Source organism: Oncorhynchus clarkii, chromosome 33 (assembly GCF_045791955.1).
Source record: "Oncorhynchus clarkii lewisi isolate Uvic-CL-2024 chromosome 33, UVic_Ocla_1.0, whole genome shotgun sequence".
Classification (NCBI taxonomy): Eukaryota; Metazoa; Chordata; class Actinopteri; order Salmoniformes; family Salmonidae; genus Oncorhynchus; species Oncorhynchus clarkii.
Window position 1 is genome coordinate 36,951,941 of NC_092179.1, and position 23,722 is coordinate 36,975,662.

At 46.9% G+C, this 23,722-nt stretch overlaps 1 protein-coding gene across 1 annotated transcript in view; it reads right to left on the minus strand.

The window, feature by feature from the left end:
* Positions 1 to 23,722, minus strand: part of LOC139393214 (xylosyl- and glucuronyltransferase LARGE1-like) — a 163,295-nt gene continuing 139,573 nt past the window's right edge. The window contains exons 11-15 of the mRNA XM_071141656.1: positions 18,320 to 18,483; positions 7,773 to 8,051; positions 5,263 to 5,409; positions 3,300 to 3,495; positions 1 to 906 (exon numbers count right to left, since the gene is read on the minus strand). Coding sequence (XP_070997757.1) covers positions 709 to 906; positions 3,300 to 3,495; positions 5,263 to 5,409; positions 7,773 to 8,051; positions 18,320 to 18,483 — 984 coding nt within the window. The 3' untranslated portion in view covers positions 1 to 708. The remainder of the gene's footprint in view (positions 907 to 3,299; positions 3,496 to 5,262; positions 5,410 to 7,772; positions 8,052 to 18,319; positions 18,484 to 23,722) is intronic.

Sequence of the window (23,722 nt, forward strand, 5' to 3'; positions counted from 1 at the left end):
CTTCCTCCCTCCTTCCTTCCCTCCCATAGTGATGCCCAGTTCTATTGTTAGAGAATAACAGAGAGTTGTATGAGTCCAAACCAGCCCTGTACTGACTCAACATTCACAGCAACAGCTTCCTCTCCCAGCTAGAAACCAGATAGAAACCAGGTCTGCAACTTCTGGACAGACTGCTCCATCCGTCCTCGGGAAGGGGTAAAAAAACAATGTTTGGGACACACCGACCTTACGGTTACCCCCGGTTACCCTTCAGTTGGTTAACGCTGGTCTAACCAGGTCATAACCCCAAACTATAAGGTGAGAGTTCACAAGAATCAGAGCTCACAATTTAAAACCTCATGATCGGTTGGCACAAAGGTCAGAGTTCGTAGTAAGATTCTTTAGTAACCGTTCTGTCCACTCCCGACTCCCCTACATCGACTGTCCTTAGAATCCACCGCCCTTTCCCTCTCCTCTGTAGAGGTGTAGTCCTAGACAGCCTTAGAGAAGGGTGTTATGGGTAGTGTAGTCAATAACGGGTCAGAGTTCGTAGTAAGAGTCTTTAGTAACCGTTCTGTCCACTCCCGACTCCCCTACATCGACTGTCCTTAGAATCCACCGCCCTTTCCCTCTCCTCTGTAGAGGTGTAGTCCTAGACAGCCTTAGAGAAGGGTGTTATGGGTAGTGTAGTCAATAACGGGTCAGAGTGTCCTGGCTCATCGGTGTTGGCTAGCTGTTGTTCTCTGCAGTCATGTATTTGAGGGCAGCGAAGCCATATCGTCTAGACATGTTCTGTTGAAACTCCTCTTTCAGGGTCTTCAGGCAGACGCGGTACTGCTTGTTGGACCGGAACTTGGTGATGTCGAAACTGGGAGCATGAGGCATGTGGATCATATAGGCGTTGGGCAGAACCACAAACTCATACTCCTGGAAGAGAGGACAGAGGACAGAGTTAGAAACACTAAGACAGCATCACTAACTCATACCGCTGGAAGAGAGGACAGAGGACAGCGTTAGAAACACTAAGACAGCATCACTAACTCATACTGCTGGAAGAGAGGACAGAGTTAGAATCACTAAGACAGCATCAATAACTCATACTGCTGGAAGAGAGGACAGAGTGAGAAACACTAAGACAGCATCACTAACTCATACTGCAGGAAGAGAGGACAGAGTTAGAAACACTAAGACAGCATCACTAACTCATACTGCTGGAAGAGAGGACAGAGGACAGAGTTAGAAACACTAAGACAGCATCACTAACTCATACTGCTGGAAGAGAGGACAGAGTGAGAAACACTAAGACAGCATCACTAACTCATACTGCTGGAAGAGAGGACAGAGGACAGAGTTAGAAACACTAAGACAGCATCACTAACTCATACTGCTGGAAGAGAGGACAGAGTTAGAAACACTAAGACAGCATCACTAACTCATACTGCTGGAAGAGAGGACAGAGGACAGAGTGAGAAACACTAAGACAGCATCACTAACTCATACTGCTGGAAGAGAGGACAGAGTGATAAACACTAAGACAGCATCACTAACTCATACTGCTGGAAGAGAGGACAGAGGACAGAGTTAGAAACACTAAGACAGCATCACTAACTCATACTGCTGAAAGAGAGGACAGAGTGAGAAACACTAAGACACTATAATGTCCAGAGTGACAGAGTGATGGTAAAGGTGTATCCAGTACCTGTGAGTGACAGAGTGATGGTAAAGGTGTGTCCAGTGCCTGTGAGTGACAGAGTGATGGGTAAAGGTGTGTCCAGTGTCTGTGAGTGACAGAGTGATGGTAAAGGTGTATCCAGTACCTGTGAGTGACAGAGTGATGGCAAAGGTGTGTCCAGTGCCTGTGAGTGACAGAGTGATGGGTAAAGGTGTGTCCAGTGCCTGTGAGTGACAGAGTGATGGGTAAAGGTGTGTCCAGTGCCTGTGAGTGACAGAGTGATGGGTAAAGGTGTGTCCAGTGCCTGTGAGTGACAGAGTGATGGGTAAAGAGGTGTGTCCAGTACCTGTGAGTGACAGAGTGATGGGTAAAGGTGTGTCCAGTACCTGTGAGTGACAGAGTGATGGGTAAAGAGGTGTGTCCAGTACCTGTGAGTGACAGAGTGATGGGTAAAGAGGTGTGTCCAGTACCTGTGAGTGACAGAGTGATGGGTAAAGGTGTGTCCAGTACCTGTGAGTGACAGAGTGATGGGTAAAGGTGTGTCCAGTACCTGTGAGTGACAGAGTGATGGGTAAAGGTGTGTCCAGTACCTGTGAGTGACAGAGTGATGGGTAAAGAGGTGTGTCCAGTACCTGTGAGTGACAGAGTGATGGGTAAAGAGGTGTGTCCAGTACCTGTGAGTGACAGAGTGATGGGTAAAGGTGTGTCCAGTACCTGTGAGTGACAGAGTGATGGGTAAAGGTGTGTCCAGTACCTGTGAGTGACAGAGTGATGGGTAAAGAGGTGTGTCCAGTACCTGTGAGTGACAGAGTGATGGGTAAAGAGGTGTGTCCAGTACCTGTGAGTGACAGAGTGATGGGTAAAGAGGTGTGTCCAGTACCTGTGAGTGACAGAGTGATGGGTAAAGAGGTGTGTCCAGTACCTGTGAGTGACAGAGTGATGGGTAAAGAGGTGTGTCCAGTACCTGTGAGTGACAGAGTGATGGGTAAAGGTGTGTCCAGTACCTGTGAGTGACAGAGTGATGGGTAAAGGTGTGTCCAGTACCTGTGAGTGACAGAGTGATGGGTAAAGAGGTGTGTCCAGTACCTGTGAGTGACAGAGTGATGGGTAAAGAGGTGTGTCCAGTACCTGTGAGTGACAGAGTGATGGGTAAAGAGGTGTGTCCAGTACCTGTGAGTGACAGAGTGATGGGTAAAGAGGTGTGTCCAGTACCTGTGAGTGACAGAGTGATGGGTAAAGAGGTGTGTCCAGTACCTGTGAGTGACAGAGTGATGGGTAAAGGTGTGTCCAGTACCTGTGAGTGACAGAGTGATGGGTAAAGAGGTGTGTCCAGTACCTGTGAGTGACAGGTAAAGGTGTGTCCAGTACCTGTGAGTGACAGAGTGATGGGTAAAGGTGTGTCCAGTACCTGTGAGTGACAGAGTGATGGGTAAAGGTGTGTCCAGTACCTGTGAGTGACAGAGTGATGGGTAAAGGTGTGTCCAGTACCTGTGAGTGACAGGTAAAGGTGTGTCCAGTACCTGTGAGTGACAGGTAAAGGTGTGTCCAGTACCTGTGAGTGACAGGTAAAGGTGTGTCCAGTACCTGTGAGTGACAGGTAAAGGTGTGTCCAGTACCTGTGAGTGACAGGTAAAGGTGTGTCCAGTACCTGTGCATCCAGCTCCATAATATGAGCCACTTTATTCCACCCAAAGCCAACGAAGCGCCTGTCGTACTCTGGACTGTCCCGTCTCACCATCACGTAGGGTTCAAAGTCCGCTTCCCACTGGACTCTGTACGGCGTGGTGGCAGTCCTCCACTTAGCAAAGTTAGTGGGAGCATGACCCTTCGTCCAGACATGGTATCTAACAGGGAGAACAGGAAGTAGGATTCAACATTCAATACTTTATAGGGTGGCAGGTAGCCTAGTGGTTAGAGTGTAGAGGCGGCAGGTAGCTGAGTAGTGATTGAACCCAACTATCTGGGAGTCTTCTAGCTGAGTAGTGATTGAACACAACTATCTGGGAGTCTTCTAGCTGAGTAGTGATTGAACCCAACTATCTGGGAGTCTTCTAGCTGAGTAGTGATTGAACACAACTATCTGGGAGTCTTCTAGCTGAGGTGTGATTGAACCCAACTATCTGGGAGTCTTCTAGCTGAGGAGTGATTGAACCCATCTGGTGTCTTCTAGCTGAGGAGTGATTGAACCCAACTATCTGTGAGTCTTCTAGCTGAGGAGTGATTGAACCCATCTGGTGTCTTCTAGCTGAGGAGTGATTGAACCCAACTATCTGGGAGTATTCTAGCTGAGTAGTGATTGAACCCAACTATCTGGGAGTATTCTAGCTGAGTAGTGATTGAACACAACTATCTGGGAGTCTTCTAGCTGAGTAGTGATTGAACCCAACTATCTGGGAGTATTCTAGCTGAGTAGTGATTGAACACAACTATCTGGGAGTCTTCTAGCTGAGTAGTGATTGAACACAACTATCTGGGAGTCTTCTAGCTGAGTAGTGATTGAACCCAACTATCTGGGAGTATTCTAGCTGAGTAGTGATTGAACACAACTATCTGGGAGTCTTCTAGCTGAGTAGTGATTGAACACAACTATCTGGTAGTCTTCTAGCCGAGTAGTGATTGAACACAACTATCTGGGAGTCTTTCTAGCTGAGGAGTGATTGAACCCATCTGGGAGTCCTTCTAGCTGAGGAGTGATTGAACCCAACTATCTGGGAGTCTTCTAGCTGAGGAGTGATTGAACCCATCTGGTGTCTTCTAGCTGAGGAGTGATTGAACCCAACTATCTGGGAGTCTTTCTAGCTGAGGAGTGATTGAACCCAACTATCTGGTAGTCTTCTAGCTGAGGAGTGATTGAACCCAACTATCTGGGAGTCTTTCTAGCTGAGGAGTGATTGAACCCATCTGGGAGTCCTTCTAGCTGAGGAGTGATTGAACCCAACTTTCTGGGCTCTGTGGCTCAATCTGTCATGTTAATGATCAAAAACGATCTCTGTGTTGAAAGACAAACAGCTCCGCTGCTGCTTGTATTACAACACCAGGAGGCAGTCTTTATTTATTTAACTAGGCATCCCTTTATCCCTTAGAGTCGGAGTCAGATTGATGTTGTACCTTAAATGATCGTTTCAGTCGTTGGCAGGCGAATGGTAGAGTAACATCTGTGCTGCTGCTAACTAATGAGAATGTGTCCCATCCCTTTAAGTTCAGAACACTGGCCCAGTGTCCCATCCCTTTAAGTTCAGAACACTGGCCCAGTGTCCCATCTCTTTAAGTTCAGAACACTGGCCCAGTGTCCCTTCCCTTTAAGTTCAGAACACTGGCCCAGTGTCCCATCTCTTTAAGTTCAGAACACTGGCCCAGTGTCCCTTCCCTTTAAGTTCAGAACACTGGCCCAGTGTCCCATCTCTTTAAGTTCAGAACACTGGCCCAGTGTCCCATCCCTTTAAGTTCAGAACACTGGCCCAGTGTCCAGTTGGGACAGCAGCTACATGTGTTTCTACCTGAAGGTGAACAGAGTCCCCATGTCCAGTTGGGACAGCAGCTACATGTGTTTCTACCTGAAGGTGAACAGAGTCCCCATGTCCAGTTGGGACAGCAGCTACATGTGTTTCTACCTGAAGGTGAACAGAGTCCCCATGTCCAGTTGGGACAGCAGCTCGGCCTTGGACTTGGGGTAAGACAGACGGTAACGGAGCGTCTCGAAGGCCGGCACCACCAACGCTTTCTTGCTGTTAGCCATGTCCAGCTGTACCACTGACTTCCTGCAGGGACGTTACAGAGACGTTACAGGGACGTTACAGGGACGTTACAGTGACGTTACAGAGACGTTACAGGGACGTTACAGAGACGTTACAGGGACGTTACAGAGACGTTACAGGGACGTTACAGGGACGTTACAGAGACGTTACAGAGACGTTACAGAGACATTACAGGGATGTTACAGAGACGTTACAGAGACGTTACAGGGACGTTACAGAGACGTTACAGGGACGTTACAGAGACGTTGCAGGGACGTTACAGGGACGTTACAGAGACGTCACAGGGACGTGACAGAGACGTTACAGGGACGTGACAGAGACGTCACAGGGACGTGACAGAGACGTCACAGGGACGTTACAGAGACGTTACAGAGACGTTACAGAGACGTTACAGAGACGTTACAGAGACGTTACAGAGACGTTACAGAGACGTGACAGGGACGTCACAGAGATTTCTTGTTGTTAGCCATGTCCAGCTGAACTACAGACTTGTTACAGGGGACAGAGATGGAGTCATTCTAACATTACGGGGACTTAACGATCCTGACGTTACTACAGTATAACATGACAGACAGACAGACAGACAGACAGACAGACAGACAGACAGACAGACAGACAGCAAAGCCAAATACAATACTGTAGCTCAGGGTTAGAAAGTCACTCTCCTCACACCCCTCTGAGATCTAGAAGTTTCCCCAGCAATGTGACCCCAGAGTTAGAAGAGAATATTATGCATTACAGTCTCCTCTACGTCTGTGACGTTCTCCCTCACCTGAGGTACTCGTAGAGGACATTATACATTACAATATCCTCTACGGCTGTGATGGTCTCCTCTACGTCTGAGTCGTTCTCCCTCACCTGAGGTACTCGTAGAGGACATTATACATTACAGTATCTCTACAGCTGAGTCGTTCTCCCTCACCTGAGGTACTCGTAGAGGACATTATACATTACAGTATCTCTACAGCTGAGTCGTTCTCCCTCACCTGAGGTACTCGTAGAGGACATTATACATTACAGTCTCCTCTACGTCTGAGACGTTCTCCCTCACCTGAGGTACTCGTAGATGACATTATACATTACAGTATCCTCTACGGCTGTGATGGTCTCCTCTACGTCTGTGACGTTCTCCCTCACCTGAGGTACTCGTAGAGGACATTATACATTACAGTATCTCTACAGCTGAGTCGTTCTCCCTCACCTGAGGTACTCGTAGAGGACATTATACATTACAGTCTCCTCTACGTCTGAGACGTTCTCCCTCACCTGAGGTACTCGTAGAGGACATTATACATTACAGTATCCTCTACGGCTGTGATGGTCTCCTCTACGTCTGTGACGTTCTCCCTCACCTGAGGTACTCGTAGAGGACATTATACATTACAGTATCTCTACAGCTGAGTCGTTCTCCCTCACCTGAGGTACTCGTAGAGGACATTATACATTACAGTCTCCTCTACGTCTGAGACGTTCTCCCTCACCTGAGGTACTCGTAGAGGACATTATACATTACAGTATCCTCTACGGCTGTGATGGTCTCCTCTACGTCTGTGACGTTCTCCCTCACCTGAGGTACTCGTAGAGGACATTATACATTACAGTATCTCTACAGCTGAGTCGTTCTCCCTCACCTGAGGTACTCGTAGAGGACATTATACATTACAGTCTCCTCTACGTCTGAGACGGTCTCCCTCACCTGAGGTACTCGTAGAGGACATTATACATTACAGTATCCTCTACGGCTGTGATGGTCTCCTCTACGTCTGTGACGTTCTCCCTCACCTGAGGTACTCGTAGAGGCCATTATACATTACAGTCTCCTCTACAGCTGAGTCGTTCTCCCTCACCTGAGGTACTCGTAGAGGACATTATACATTACAGTATCCTCTACGTCTGTGATGGTCTCCCTCACCTGAGGTACTCGTAGAGGACATTATACATTACAGTATCCTCTACGTCTGTGATGGTCTCCCTCACCTGAGGTACTCGTAGAGGACATTATACATTACAGTATCCTCTACATCTGTGACGTTCTCCCTCACCTGAGGAACTCGTAGAGGCCATTATACATTACAGTCTCCTCTACAGCTGAGTCGTTCTCCCTCACCTGAGGTACTCGTAGAGGACATTATACATTACAGTATCCTCTACGTCTGTGATGGTCTCCCTCACCTGAGGTACTCGTAGAGGACATTATACATTACAGTATCCTCTACGTCTGTGATGGTCTCCCTCACCTGAGGTACTCGTAGAGGACATTATACATTACAGTATCCTCTACGTCTGTGACGGTCTCCCTCACCTGAGGTACTCGTAGAGGCCATTATACATTACAGTATCTCTACAGCTGAGTCGTTCTCCCTCACCTGAGGTACTCGTACAGGCCGTACATGGGCAGGAAGTCGATATCTGACAGGAACATGTAGGGCGTGTTGACCTGCCGCATGGCTACGTTCCTGAGCAGGTTGACCGGATAGAACTGACCCTCCTTGTAGACGATGTGGTAGCCCACGTTTCCCCTGGACATCAGGACCTCTGACCCCTGGGTGTAGCGCAGGAACTGTTGAGCCTCAGCGTCCGAGAGATACAGGGCCAGGCTGATAGGACCTTCCCAGTGTTTACAGATAGCCTCTAACATCTGGAGTCTGGAGAGGAGAGAGAGAGGAGAGAGACACCACCATTAGAGGAGGAGGAAGAGACAGAGGAGATGGCGATAGAGAGAGAGGAGATAGAGAGAGGGGGAGAGAGAGGAGATGGAGATAGAGAGATGGAGTGAGAGAGGAGATGGAGATAGAGAGAGGGAGTGAAAGGGGGAGAGAAAGGGGGAGTGAGAGGGGAAGAGAAAGAGTGTGTGTCCAGGCCAGGTTAGAACAGCTGACAATAGTAAACTAAATAACCTTGGTGCTGTTGGTTCCTTCCTGGCTAAGAGGATATAGAGAGAGGAGATAGAACGAGAGGTAGAGGATAGAGAGAAGAGAGAAAGAGAGGAGATAGAGAGAGGAGATAGAGAGGTAGAGGATAGAGAGAAGAGAAAAAGAGAGAAAGAGAGAGAGAGGAGATATATCAATAAAATGTATCAGACCTATTGTATTGAATTATTCAGTACAGAGATATTTAATGTCAGGTATTCAACATATCGATCTTAATCTCTGTAGCTGTAATCTCAATCTGTGTTCATCCAACCGCCATATCATCCAATCATCCCATCCCCTTCACACTGATCCACTGTTATTGGCTAGGTTTGACAGATGAAATGAGGTGCCAATAGGCAGAGGTGAAGCTGACATTTACCAATGTTAAATCAATGAAACCTCTGCTGTGGTTTCCACCTGTCCATAGACATTACAGAAACCCTGAACAACTTCACTCATTACAATGGAGAGGTGTTCTGAAAGGGATGTGGAGGCCGTGAGAGACTACTGTATTAACGTGTGTGTGTGTGTGTGTGTGTGTTAATGATGATGCCACTGATCTTTACCTAACCCTCTCTCCTGTGTTCCTCTGGGACTGGGCCACAACAGCATGCAAAGGATCTAGAATGGGTGTTCCCTGTGTTCTAGAATGGGTCTATATGGGCCTCAGTGTTCTAGAATGGGTCTATATGGACCTCAGTGTTCCCTGTGTTCTAGAATGGGTCCATACGGGCCTCATTGTTCCCTGTGTTCTAGAATGGGTCCATATGGGCCTCAGTGTTCCTTGTGTTCTAGAATGGGTTCATATGGGCCTCAGTGTTCCCTGTGTTCTAGAATGGGTCTATATGGACCTCAGTGTTCCCTGTGTTCTAGAATGGGTCTATATGGACCTCAGTGTTCCCTGTGTTCTAGAATGGGTCTATATGGACCTCAGTGTTCCCTGTGTTCTAGAATGGGTCTATATGGGCCTCAGTGTTCCATGTGTTCAAATTCAATAGGATGGATGAATGGAGGCTAATATTAATATATTTCCTTATCAGTAGGCTTCGGGTCACAGAGCTAACTGACAGGGATACAGGGTAAAGACTCCCATGTGGTCTTCAGCTCACAGAGCTAACTGACAGGGCTACAGGGTAAAGACTCCCATGTGATCTTCAACTGACAGAGCTACAGGGTAAAGACTCCCATGTGGTCTTCAGCTCACAGAGCTAACTGACAGGGCTACAGGGTAAAGACTCTCATGTGGTCTTCAACTGACAGGGCTACAGGGTAAAGACTCCCATGTGATCCTCAGCTCACAGAGCTAACTGACAGGGCTAAACGGTAAAGACTCCCATGTCTCCTGTGAGTTCTAAAGGCCCAGACACACAGAGAAAACAGAAGAACACGGTCAACGTTCCTTAAAGTGTTCTTAACTAGAGAGGGGAGAGAGAGAGAAAGGAGAGAGAGAGAGAAAGGAGAGAGAGAGAGAGAGAGAGAGAGAGAGAAAGGAGAGAGAGGAGAGAGAGAGAGGAGAGAGAGAGATGGGGGTGAGAGGGAGAAGGGAGAGAGAAGAAAATGGAGAGAGAGAGAGAGAGAGAGAGAGAGAGAAAAGAGAGAGAGAGGGGAGAGAGAGAGAGAGATAGATGGGGGAGAGAGGGAGAAGGGAGAGAGAAGAGAAGGAAGAGAGAGAGGGGAGAAGAGAGAGAGAGAGAGAAGAGAGAGAGGATAGAGAGGAGAGAAGAGAGAGAGAGAGAGAAGAGAGAGAGAGAAGAGAGAGAGAGAGGATAGAGAGGAGAGAAGAGAGAGAGAGAAGAGAAGAGAGAGAGAGAGAGAAGAGAGAGAGGATAGAGAGGAGAGAAGAGAGAGAGAGAGAGAAGAGAGAGAGAGGATAGAGAGAAGAGAGAGAGGATAGAGAGAAGAGAGAGAGAGAGATGAGAGAGAGAAGAGAAGAGAGAGAGAGAGAGAGAAGAGAGAGAGGATAGAGAGGAGAGAAGAGAGAGATAGAGAGAAGAGAGAGAGGATAGAGAGGAGAGAGAGAGAGAGAGAAGAGAGAGAGAGAAGAGAAGAGAGAGAGGATAGAGAGGAGAGGGGGAGAGAAGAGAGAGAGAGGATAGAGAGGAGAGAAGAGAGAGGATAGAGGAGAGAAGAGAGAGAGAGAGGAGAGAAGAGAAGAGAGAGAAAGAGAGGAGAGAGAGAGAGAGAGGGAGAGAGAGAGAGAGAGAGAGAGGAGAGAGAGAAGAGAGAGAGAGGATAGAGAGGAGAGAAGAGAGGAGAGAGAGAGAGAGAGAGAGAGAGGAGAGGAGAGGCAGGCCAGCTTAGAACAGCTGACAATACTAAACTAAATAACCATGGTGCTGTCAGTTCCTTCCATTCTCCCCAAATTGGATATTCACATACTCCATATTCATGTCATTGTAAACTTACTCTGTGTCCCAAATGGCCTCATATCCCCTATATACTGTAGTGCACTACTTTAGACCAGGGCCCATAGGGGTAGTGCACTACTTTAGACCAGGGCCCATACTGTAGTGCGCTACTTTAGACCAGGGCCCATACTGTAGTGCGCTACTTTAGACCAGGGCCCATAAGGGTAGTGCACTACTTTAGACCAGGACCCGTAGTGCACTACTTTAGACCAGGGCCCATACTGTAGTGCACTACTTTAGACCAGGGCCCATAGTGTAGTGCACTACTTTAGACCAGGGCCCATAGTGTAGTGCGCTACTTTAGACCAGGGCCCATAGGGGTAGTGCACTACTTTAGACCAGGGCCCATAGGGGTAGTGCACTACTTTAGACCAGGGCCCATACTGTAGTGCGCTACTTTAGACCAGGGCCCATACTGTAGTGCGCTACTTTAGACCAGGGCCCATAAGGGTAGTGCACTACTTTAGACCAGGGCCCATAGTGTAGTGCACTACTTTAGACCAGGGCCCATAGTGTAGTGCACTACTTTAGACCAGGGCCCATAGTGTAGTGCACTACTTTAGACCAGGGCCCATAGTGTAGTGCACTACTTTAGACCAGGGCCCATAGGGGTAGTGCACTACTTTAGACCAGGGCCCAAACTGTAGTGCGCTACTTTAGACCAGGGCCCATACTGTAGTGCGCTACTTTAGACCAGGGCCCATAAGGGTAGTGCACTACTTTAGACCAGGACCCATAGTGTAGTGCACTACTTTAGACCAGGGCCCATACTGTAGTGCACTACTTTAGACCAGGGCCCATAGTGTAGTGCACTACTTTAGACCAGGGCCCAAAGTGTAGTGCACTACTTTAGACCAGGGCCCATAGGGGTAGTGCACTACTTTAGACCAGGGCCCATAGTGTAGTGCACTACTTTAGACCAGGGCCCATAGTGTAGTGCACTACTTTAGACCAGGGCCCATAGTGTAGTGCACTACTTTAGACCAGGGCCCAAAGTGTAGTGCACTACTTTAGACCAGGGCCCATAGGGGTAGTGCACTACTTTAGACCAGGGCCCATAGTGTAGTGCACTACTTTAGACCAGGGTCCATACTGTAGGAATAGGGTGCCATTTGTTTCCAATGACTTCACTCAGTGCTCAGTAATGAGAGGACTGCAGAGGAAAACTAGACAGATGAATTAGCAGAGAAATGGACGAGTGAAGAGGTCTCTGGTAAAACTCTGGGTTTCTACTTCTGTTCCTGGCTGAGAGAACTGATCTTTATTAAATCTGCCTGGCAACAGTAGAGGAGTTAACATCCTCTATAATCTTTATTAAATCTGCCTGGCAACAGTAGAGGAGTTAACATCCTCTATAATGTAATGATCTTTATTAAATCTGCCTGGCAACAGTAGAGGAGTTAACATCCTCTATAATCTTTATTAAATCTTCCTGGCAACAGTAGAGGAGTTAACATCCTCTATAATCTTTATTAAATCTTCCTGGCAACAGTAGAGGAGTTAACATCCTCTATAATGTAATGATCTTTATTAAATCTGCCTGGCAACAGTAGAGGAGTTAACATCCTCTATAATCTTTATTAAATCTGCCTGGCAACAGTAGAGGAGTTAACATCCTCTATAATCTTTATTAAATCTGCCTGGCAACAGTAGAGGGAGTTAACATCCTCTATAATCTTTATTAAATCTTCCTGGCAACAGTAGAGGAGTTAACATCCTCTATAATGTAATGATCTTTATTAAATCTGCCTGGCAACAGTAGAGGAGTTAACATCCTCTATAATCTTTATTAAATCTGCCTGGCAACAGTAGAGGAGTTAACATCCTCTATAATGTAATGATCTTTATTAAATCTGCCTGGCAACAGTAGAGGAGTTAACATCCTCTATAATCTTTATTAAATCTTCCTGGCAACAGTAGAGGAGTTAACATCCTCTATAATGTAATGATCTTTATTAAATCTGCCTGGCAACAGTAGAGGGGTTAACATCCTCTATAATCTTTATTAAATCTGCCTGGCAACAGTAGAGGAGTTAACATCCTCTATAATCTTTATTAAATCTGCCTGGCAACAGTAGAGGAGTTAACATCCTCTATAATCTTAATTAAATCTGCCTGGCAACGGTAGAGGAGTTAACATCTTCTAAAATCTTTATTAAATCTGCCTGGCAACAGTAGAGGAGTCAACATCCTCTATAATGTAATGATCTTTATTAAATCTGCCTGGCAACAGTAGAGGAGTTAACATCCTCTATAATCTTTATTAAATCTGCCTAGCAACAGTAGAGGAGTCAACATCCTCTATAATGTAATGATCTTTATTAAATCTGCCTGGCAACAGTAGAGGAGTTAACATCCTCTATAATCTTTATTAAATCTGCCTAGCAACAGTAGAGGAGTCAACATCCTCTATAATGTAATGATCTTTATTAAATCTGCCTGGCAACAGTAGAGGGGTTAACATCCTCTATAATCTTTATTAAATCTGCCTGGCAACAGTAGAGGAGTTAACATCCTCTATAATCTTTATTAAATCTGCCTGGCAACAGTAGAGGGGTTAACATCCTCTATAATATTTATTAAATCTGCCTGGCAAAAGTAGAGGAGTTAACATCCTCTATAATCTTTATTAAATCTGCCTGGCAACAGTAGAGGAGTTAACATCCTCTATAATCTTTATTAAATCTGCCTAGCAACAGTAGAGGGGTTGAATTCCCCTAAGAAGCTTGGTTTCATCAGGATATTCTGATCAGTATCTTCTGCATGTTTCTCTGCAGGCTCCAATGTCTCACAGCTTGTATCCCAAAATGGGACCCCATTCCCTAGATAGTGCACTACTTTAGACCAGGACCCAGAGGGCTCTATTCCCTAGATAGTGCACTACTTTAGACCAGGGCTCTATTCCCTAGATAGTGCACTACTTTAGACCAGGGCTCTATTCCCTAGATAGTGCACTACTTTAGACCAGGGCTCTATTCCCTAGATAGTGCACTACTTTAGACCAGGGCCCATAGCACCCTATTCCCTAGATAGTGCACTACTTTAGACCAGGACCCAGAGGGCTCTATTCCCTATATAGTGCACTACTTTAGACCAGGACCCATAGCACCCTATTCCCTAGATAGTGCACTACTTTAGACCAGGGCCCATAGCACCCTATTCCCTAGATAGTGCACTACTTTAGACCAGGGCCCAGAGGGCTCTATTCCCTAGATAGTGCACTACTTTAGACCAGGGCCCAGAGGGCTCTATTCCCTAGATAGTGCACTACTTTAGACCAGGGCCCATAGCACCCTATTCCCTAGATAGTGCACTACATTAGACCAGGACCCAGAGGGCTCTATTCCCTAGATAGTGCACTACTTTAGACCAGAACCCAGAGGGCTCTATTCTCTATATAGGGCACTACTTTAGACCAGGGCCCATAGCACCCTATTCCCTAGATAGTGCACTACTTTAGACCAGGACCCAGAGGGCTCTATAGGGAATAGGGCTCTATTTGAGATGCAGGACACTGTTGTGTTTGGACCGGAAACTAAGCTGCCTCAAGTGTACAATTATATTTCCTATAAAACCCTGACGATTATAAAGCTAACTTTTGTTGTTGTTGTTGACACATGTTGTGTTTGGAAAGGAGCCTGAAGTGTACAATGATCTTTCCTTAATAAAAAAATCCCCAAATTCATAGCAAACTAATTTAGTACATGCTGTTTCATAGTTCAGTCAACAACCCACGGGTGGTTATGATGCTGTAATAAATCCTATTCATACAGGACTAATATTACTAGAGAAGTGATGGCTGTAATGGAGTTGATAATGCAGTGATGGCTGTAATGGAGATGAGTTTATAATGCAGTGATGGCTGTAATGGAGATGAGTTGATAATGCAGTGATGGCTGTAATGGAGTTGATAATGCAGTGATGGCTGTAATGGAGTTGATAATGCAGTGATGGCTGTAATGGAGTTTATAATGCAGTGATGGCTGTAATGGAGTTTATAATGCAGTGATGGCTGTAATGGAGTTTATAATGCAGTGATGGCTGTAATGGAGTTGATAATGCAGTGATGGCTGTAATGGAGTTGAGTTTATAATGCAGTGATGGCTGTAATGGAGTTTATAATGCAGTGATGGCTGTAATGGAGTTGAGTTTATAATGCAGTGATGGCTGTAATGGAGATGAGTTTATAATGCAGTGATTGCTGTAATGGAGTTTATAATGCAGTGATGGCTGTAATGGAGTTTATAATGCAGTGATGGCTGTAATGGAGTTTATAATGCAGTGATGGCTGTAATGGAGTTGAGTTTATAATGCAGTGCTGGCTGTAATGGAGATGAGTTTATAATGCAGTGATGGCTGTAATGGAGTTTATAATGCAGTGATGGCTGTAATGGAGATGAGTTTATAATGCAGTGACGGCTGTAATGGAGATGAGTTTATAATGCAGTGATGGCTGTAATGGAGTTTATAATGCAGTGATGGCTGTAATGGAGATGAGTTGATAATGCAGTGATGGCTGTAATGGAGATGAGTTTATAATGCAGTGATGGCTGTAATGGAGTTTATAATGCAGTGATGGCTGTAATGGAGTTTATAATGCAGTGATGGCTGTAATGGAGATGAGTTTATAATGCAGTGATGGCTGTAATGGAGATGAGTTTATAATGCAGTGATGGCTGTAATGGAGATGAGTTTATAATGCAGTGATGGCTGTAATGGAGATGAGTTGATAATGCAGTGATGGCTGTAATGGAGTTTATAATGCAGTGATGGCTGTAATGGAGTTGATAATGCAGTGATGGCTGTAATGGAGTTTATAATGCAGTGACGGCTGTAATGGAGTTTATAATGCAGTGATGGCTGTAATGGAGTTGATAATGCAGTGATGGCTGTAATGGAGTTGATAATGTAGTGATGGCTGTAATGGAGTTTATAATGCAGTGATAGCTGTAATGGGATTTAGAATGCAGTGATGGCTGCATATGTATGTCACTGGTGTGGTTTAATCAGTCTCTATCAGAGTATGATGTCACTGCTGTGGTTAAATCAGTCTAATCAGAGTATGATGTCACTGCTGTGGTTAAATCAGTCTCTATCAGAGTATGATGTCACTGCTGTGGTTAAATCAGTCTATCAGAGTATGATGTCACTCCTGTGGTTAAATCAGTCTATCAGAATATGATGTCACTGCTGTGGTTAAATCAGTCTATCAGAGTATGATGTCACTGCTGTGGTTAAATCAGTCTATCAGAATATGATGTCACTGCTGTGGTTAAATCAGTCTATCAGAGTATGATGTCACTGGTGTGGTTTAATCAGTCTCTATCAGAGTCTGATGTTACTGCTGTGGTTAAATCAGTCTATCAGAGTATGATGTCACTGCTGTGGTTAAATCAGTCTCTATCAGAGTCTGATGTTACTGCTGTGGTTAAATCAGTCTCTATCAGAGTATGATGTCACTGCTGTGGTTAAATCAGTCTATCAGAGTATGATGTCACTGCTGTGGTTAAATCAGTCTCTATCAGAGTATGATGTCACTGCTGTGGTTAAATCAGTCTCTATCAGAGTATGATGTCACTGCTGTGGTTAAATCAGTTTAATCAGAGTATGATGTCACTGCTGTGGTTAAATCAGTCTCTATCAGAGTATGATGTCACTGCTGTGGTTAAATCAGTCTCTATCAGAGTATGATGTCACTGCTGTGGTTAAATCAGTCTATATCAGAGTATGATGTCACTGCTGTGGTTAAATCAGTCTCTATCAGAGTATGATGTCACTGCTGTGGTTAAATCAGTCTCTATCAGAGCATGATGTCACTGCTGTGGTTAAATCAGTCTATATCAGAGTATGATGTCACTGCTGTGGTTAAATCAGTCTTTCAGAGTATGATGTCACTGCTGTGGTTAAATCAGTCTCTATCAGAGTATGATGTCACTGCTGTGGTTAAATCAGTCTATCAGAGTATGATGTCACTGCTGTGGTTAAATCAGTCTCTATCAGAGTATGATGTCACTGCTGTTAAATCAGTCTATCTCAGAGTATGATGTCATTGTTGTTGTTGTAAACATTATTCTATATCAGAGTATGATGTCATTGTTGTTGTTGTTGTTGTAAACATCAGTAATGAAGTATCCTCATAAAGACGTTCATAACTTCTCCAGACAAGTGGGACCTCCAGCTCCTCTCACAACTGGGTCACACACACGTGCACCTACGCACGCACGTACAGACACACACAGACAGCCAGACACAGCTACAGATTAAAATGCTGGAGGTGCAGCTGCTACAGACCTAGCTGTGTGCTGTCAGATTAGTTTGACGGCTGTAGAGTCCTGTACTTCCGTGAGGGTCAGAGGTTACAGCTGTAGCAGTTTCAAACAACAGCCTTTGATTCTGTTTTAGAAGATCTATGTTTTGTTTACAGAAATACTGCCTGAACAAACATCTCTCGCCCTCTCTCCCTCTCTCCCTCCCTCTCTCCCTCTCTCCCTCTCTCCCTCTCTCCCTCCCTCTCTCCCTCTCTCCCTCTCTCCCTCTCTCCCTCTCTCCCTCTCTCCCTCCCTCTCTCTCTCTCTCCCTCCCTCCCTCCCTCCCTCCCTCCCTCCCTCTCTCCCTCTCTCCCTCCCTCCCTCTCTCCCTCCCTCCATCCCTCTCTCCCTCTCTCCCTCCCTCCCTCCCTCCCTCCCTCACTCACTCCTCGTAAAACCAGCTGTGGACGTGTTCCTTGTCGTAAGGGTCCAGGGTGTTTAATGTTTAATACAAAGTGATACAGAGACTTGTCCTACTGTTGTCTTCTGTCCCCTACTGTCCCCATAGTAGACTTGTCCTACTGCTGTCTTCTGTCCCCTACTGTCCCCAGAGTAGACTTGTCCTACTGTTGTCTTCTGTCCCCTACTGTCCCCAGAGCTACAGACACATGACTGACAGGACCTGTCCATGGAGAGCTGTGTGTAAGGTCTGTCTTCCTACCTGTCCATGGAGAGCTGTGTGTAAGGTCTGTCTTCCTACCTGTCCATGGAGAGCTGTGTGTAAGGTCTGTCTTCCTACCTGTCCATGGAGAGCTGTGTGTAAGGTCTGTCTTCCTACCTGTCCATAGAGAGCTGTGTGTAAGGTCTGTCTTCCTACCTGTCAATGGAGAGCTGTGTGTAAGGTCTGTCTTCCTACCTGTCCATGGAGAGCTGTGTGTAAGGTCTGTCTTCCTACCTGTCCATAGAGAGCTGTGTGTAAGGTATGTCTTCCTACCTGTCCATGGAGAGCTGTGTGTAAGGTCTGTCTTCCTACCTGTCCATGGAGAGCTGTGTGTAAGGTCTGTCTTCCTACCTGTCCATAGAGAGCTGTGTGTAAGGTCTGTCTTCCTACCTGTCAATGGAGAGCTGTGTGTAAGGTCTGTCTTCCTACCTGTCCATAGAGAGCTGTGTGTAAGGTCTGTCTTTCTACCTGTCCATAGTGAGATGTGTGTAAGGTCTGTCTTCCTACCTGTCCATGGAGAGTTGTGTGTAAGGTCTGTCTTCCTACCTGTCCAAGGAGAGCTGTGTGTAAGGTCTGTCTTCCTACCTGTCCATGGAGAGATGTGTGTAAGGTCTGTCTTCCTACCTGTCCATGGAGAGCTGTGCCACCAGTGTAACGTCCGTGTGGTCCGTGCTGGGTTCATATTCGTAGTGAAGGAAATAGAGGTGAGTCCTGTGAACCGTGAAACGCTCCCGGCGGAACTCATAACACGGATCATCTTCATCCAGCTCTGACAGAGTCTTCTGAAGCTGGAGACGGAGAGGAGAGCAGGGGAGAGGAGAGGAGGGGAGCAGGGGAGAGGAGGGGAGACGGAGAAGAGAGGAGGGCAGAGAGGAGGAGAGAGGAGGGGAGCAGGGGAGGGGAGAGAGGAGAGGAGGGTAGCAGGGGAGGGGAGAGAGGAGGGGGGGAGGGGAGAGAGGAGGGGAGCAGGGGAGAGAGGAGAGGAGGGTAGCAGGGGAGGGGAGAGAGGAGAGCAGGGGAGAGGAGAGGAGGAGAGCAGGGGAGGGGAGAGCAGGAGAGAGGAGAGGAGAGGAGAGGAGGGGAGCAGGGGAGGGGAGGGGAGAGAGGAGGGAGGAGGGAGGAGAGAGGAGAGGAGGGGAGAGAGGAGAGGAGGGGAGAGGAGAGGAGGAGAGCAGGGGAGGGGAGAGGAGGAGAGCAGGGGAGGGGAGAGGAGGAGAGCAGGGGAGGGGAGAGGAGAGCAGGGGAGAGGAGAGAGGAGAGCAGGGGAGCAGGTGAGCAGGGGAGAGGAGAGAGGAGAGGAGGAGAGCAGGGGAGGGGAGAGAGGAGGGGAGCAGGGGAAGGGAGAGAGGAGAGGAGCAGGGGAGGGGAGAGAGGAGAGCAGGGGAGAGGAGAGGAGGAGAGCAGGGGAGGGGAGAGAGGAGAGGAGGGGAGAGCAGGGGAGAGGAGAGAGGAGAGGAGGAGAGAGGAGAGCAGGGGAGAGGAGAGGAGAGCAGGGGAGAGGAGAGGAGAGCAGGGGAGAGGAGAGAGGAGAGCAGGGGAGAGGAGAGAGGAGAGGAGGAGAGAGGAGAGCAGGGGAGAGGAGGGGAGAGGAGAGAGGAGAGGAGGAGAGAGGAGAGCAGGGGAGAGGAGAGCAGGGGAGAGGAGAGCAGGGGAGAGGAGAGCAGGGGAGAGGAGAGCAGGGGAGAGGAGAGCAGGGGAGAGGAGAGCAGGGGAGCAGGGGAGAGAGGAGAGGAGGGTAGCAGGGGAGGGGAGAGAGGAGAGCAGGGGAGAGGAGAGGAGGAGAGCAGGGGAGGGGAGAGCAGGAGAGAGGAGAGGAGAGGAGAGGAGAGGAGGGGAGCAGGGGAGGGGAGGGGAGAGAGGAGGGAGGAGGGAGGAGAGAGGAGAGGAGGGGAGCAGGGGAGGGGAGAGAGGAGAGGAGGGGAGAAGAGAGAGGAGAGCAGGGGAGAGGAGAGCAGGGGAGAGGAGAGCAGGGGAGCAGGGGAGAGAGGAGAGGAGGGTAGCAGGGGAGGGGAGAGAGGAGAGCAGGGGAGGGGAGAGAGGAGAGCAGGGGAGAGGAGAGGAGGAGAGCAGGGGAGGGGAGAGCAGGAGAGAGGAGAGGAGAGGAGAGGAGAGGAGAGGAGAGGAGAGGAGAGGAGAGGAGAGGAGGGGAGCAGGGGAGGGGAGGGGAGAGAGGAGAGGAGGGGAGCAGGGGAGGGGAGAGAGGAGAGGAGGGGAGAGGAGAGAGGAGAGGAGGAGAGCAGGGGAGGGGAGAGGAGGAGAGCAGGGGAGGGGAGAGGAGGAGAGCAGGGGAGGGGAGAGGAGAGCAGGGGAGAGGAGAGAGGAGAGCAGGGGAGCAGGTGAGCAGGGGAGAGGAGAGAGGAGAGAGGAGAGAGGAGAGAGGAGAGGAGGAGAGCAGGGGAGGGGAGAGAGGAGGGGAGCAGGGGAAGGGAGAGAGGAGAGGAGCAGGGGAGGGGAGAGAGGAGAGCAGGGGAGAGGAGAGGAGGAGAGCAGGGGAGGGGAGAGAGGAGAGGAGGGGAGAGCAGGGGAGAGGAGAGGAGGAGAGCAGGGGAGGGGAGAGGAGGAGAGCAGGGGAGGGGAGAGGAGGAGAGCAGGGGAGGGGAGAGGAGAGCAGGGGAGAGGAGAGAGGAGAGCAGGGGAGCAGGTGAGCAGGGGAGAGGAGAGAGGAGAGGAGGAGAGCAGGGGAGGGGAGAGAGGAGGGGAGCAGGGGAAGGGAGAGAGGAGAGGAGGAGAGAGGAGAGCAGGGGAGAGGAGAGCAGGGGAGAGGAGAGCAGGGGAGCAGGGGAGGGGAGAGAGGAGAGCAGGGGAGAGGAGAGAGGAATCAAGAGAGGAGAGAAAGGAGAGAAAGGAGAGGATGGAGAGAGGAGAGCAGGGGAGAGGAGAAGAGAGGAAGGGGGAGAGAAGAGAGGAAGGGGGAGAGAAGAGAGGAAGGGAGGGGAGCGAGAGGAGAGGAGAGAGGAAGGGGGAGAGAAAAGAGGAGAGGAGAGTGTAGAGGAGGGGAGAGGAATCAAGAGAGGAGAGGAGAGAAAGGAGAGGATGGAGAGAGGAGAGCAGGGGAGAGGAGAAGAGAGGAGAGGAGCGAGAGGAGAGGAGAGAGGAAGGGGGAGAGAAAAGAGGAGAGGAGAGTGTAGAGGAGGGGAGAGAGGAGGAGGATAAGAATTGTTGTTTAATAGTGTCAGACTTTTTAATAAGACACCTCTCTCAGGGACGACAACAACAGTGAGACTAATGGTTGTGATGGTCAGCATTCAGCTTCAGCTGTGTGTCCTAGACACTGGGATATAACGTGTGTGTTTGGACACTTACGAGTACGTTTCAATACAAACTGACTCAATTAGCAAAGAGATGAGGATCAAACACCAACTCTATTACCACTGGGTCTGGAGAGACACAGCAGATAGTTCCCTCTGTCTTCTCATAGTTAATACCACATCTGTCTTCTCATAGTTAATACCATATCTGATCCCACTGTCTTCTCATAGTTAATACCACATCTGATCCTTCTGTCTTCTCATAGTTAATACCACATCTGTCTTCTCATAGTTAATACCACATCTGATCCTTCTGTCTTCTCATAGTTAATACCACATCTGTCTTCTCATAGTTAATACCACATCTGATCCTTCTGTCTTCTCATAGTTAATACCACATCTGTCTTCTCATAGTTAATACCACATCTGTCTTCTCATAGTTAATACCACATCTGTCTTCTCATAGTTAATACCACATCTGATCCTTCTGTCTTCTCATAGTTAATACCACATCTGATCCTTCTGTCTTCTCATTGTTAATACCATATCGGTCTTCTCATAGTTAATACCACATCTGTCTTCTCATAGTTAATACCGCATCTGATCCTTCTGTCTTCTCATAGTTAATACCACATCTGTCTTCTCATAGTTAATACCATATCTGATCCTTCTGTCTTCTCATAGTTAATACCACATCTGTCTTCTCATAGTTAATACCACATCTGATCCTTCTGTCTTCTCATAGTTAATACCACATCTGTCTTCTCATAGTTAATACCACATCTGATCCTTCTGTCTTCTCATAGTTAATACCACATCTGTCTTCTCATAGTTAATACCACATCTGATCCTTCTGTCTTCTCATAGTTAATACCACATCTGTCTTCTCATAGTTAATACCACATCTGTCTTCTCATAGTTAATACCACATCTGTCTTCTCATAGTTAATACCACATCTGATCCTTCTGTCTTCTCATAGTTAATACCACATCTGTCTTCTCATAGTTAATACCACATCTGATCCTTCTGTCTTCTCATAGTTAATACCACATCTGTCTTCTCATAGTTAATACCACATCTGATCCTTCTGTCTTCTCATAGTTAATACCACATCTGATCCTTCTGTCTTCTCATTGTTAATACCATATCGGTCTTCTCATAGTTAATACCACATCTGTCTTCTCATAGTTAATACCGCATCTGATCCTTCTGTCTTCTCATAGTTAATACCACATCTGTCTTCTCATAGTTAATACCATATCTGATCCTTCTGTCTTCTCATAGTTAATACCATATCTGATCCTTCTGTCTTCTCATAGTTAATACCATCTCTGATCCTTCTGTCTTCTCATAGTTAATACCACATCTGTCTTCTCATAGTTAATACCACATCTGTCTTCTCATAGTTAATACCACATCTGATCCTTCTGTCTTCTCATAGTTAATACCACATCTGATCCTTCTGTCTTCTCATAGTTAATACCACATCTGTCTTCTCATAGTTAATACCACATCTGTCTTCTCATAGTTAATACCACATCTGATCCTTCTGTCTTCTCATAGTTAATACCACATCTGTCTTCTCATAGTTAATACCATATCTGATCCTTCTGTCTTCTCATAGTTAATACCATATCTGATCCTTCTGTCTTCTCATAGTTAATACCATCTCTGATCCTTCTGTCTTCTCATAGTTAATACCACATCTGATCCTTCTGTCTTCTCATAGTTAATACCACATCTGATCCTTCTGTCTTCTCATAGTTAATACCACATCTGTCTTCTCATAGTTAATACCACATCTGATCCTTCTGTCTTCTCATAGTTAATACCACATCTGATCCTTCTGTCTTCTCATTGTTAATACCATATCGGTCTTCTCATAGTTAATACCACATCTGTCTTCTCATAGTTAATACCACATCTGATCCTTCTGTCTTCTCATAGTTAATACCACATCTGATCCTTCTGTCTTCTCATAGTTAATACCATATCGGTCTTCTCATAGTTAATACCACATCTGTCTTCTCATAGTTAATACCGCATCTGATCCTTCTGTCTTCTCATAGTTAATACCACATCTGATCCCTCTGTCTTCTCATAGTTAATACCACATCTGATCCTTCTGTCTTCTCATAGTTAATACCACATCTGTCTTCTCATATTTAATACCACATCTGATCCTTCTGTCTTCTCATAGTTAATACCATATCTGATCCCTCTGTCTTCTCATAGTTAATACCATATCTGATCCCTCTGTCTTCTCATAGTTAATACCACATCTGTCTTCTCATAGTTAATACCACATCTGATCCTTCTGCCTTCTCATAGTTAATACCACATCTGTCTTCTCATAGTTAATACCACATCTGATCCTTCTGTCTTCTCATAGTTAATACCATATCTGATCCCTCTGTCTTCTCATAGTTAATACCATATCTGATCCCTCTGTCTTCTCATAGTTAATACCACATCTGATCCTTCTGTCTTCTCATAGTTAATACCACATCTGATCCTTCTGCCTTCTCATAGTTAATACCACATCTGACCCTTCTGTCTTCTCATAGTTAATACCACATCTGTCTTCTCATAGTTAATACCACATCTGATCCCTCTGTCTTCTCATAGTTAATACCACATCTGATCCTTCTGTCTTCTCATAGTTAATACCACATCTGTCTTCTCATAGTTAGAAAATCTTTGGAGGGAATTGAAAGTCCATGTTGCCCAGCAACAGCCCCAAAACATCACTGCTCTAGAGGAGATCTGCATGGAGGA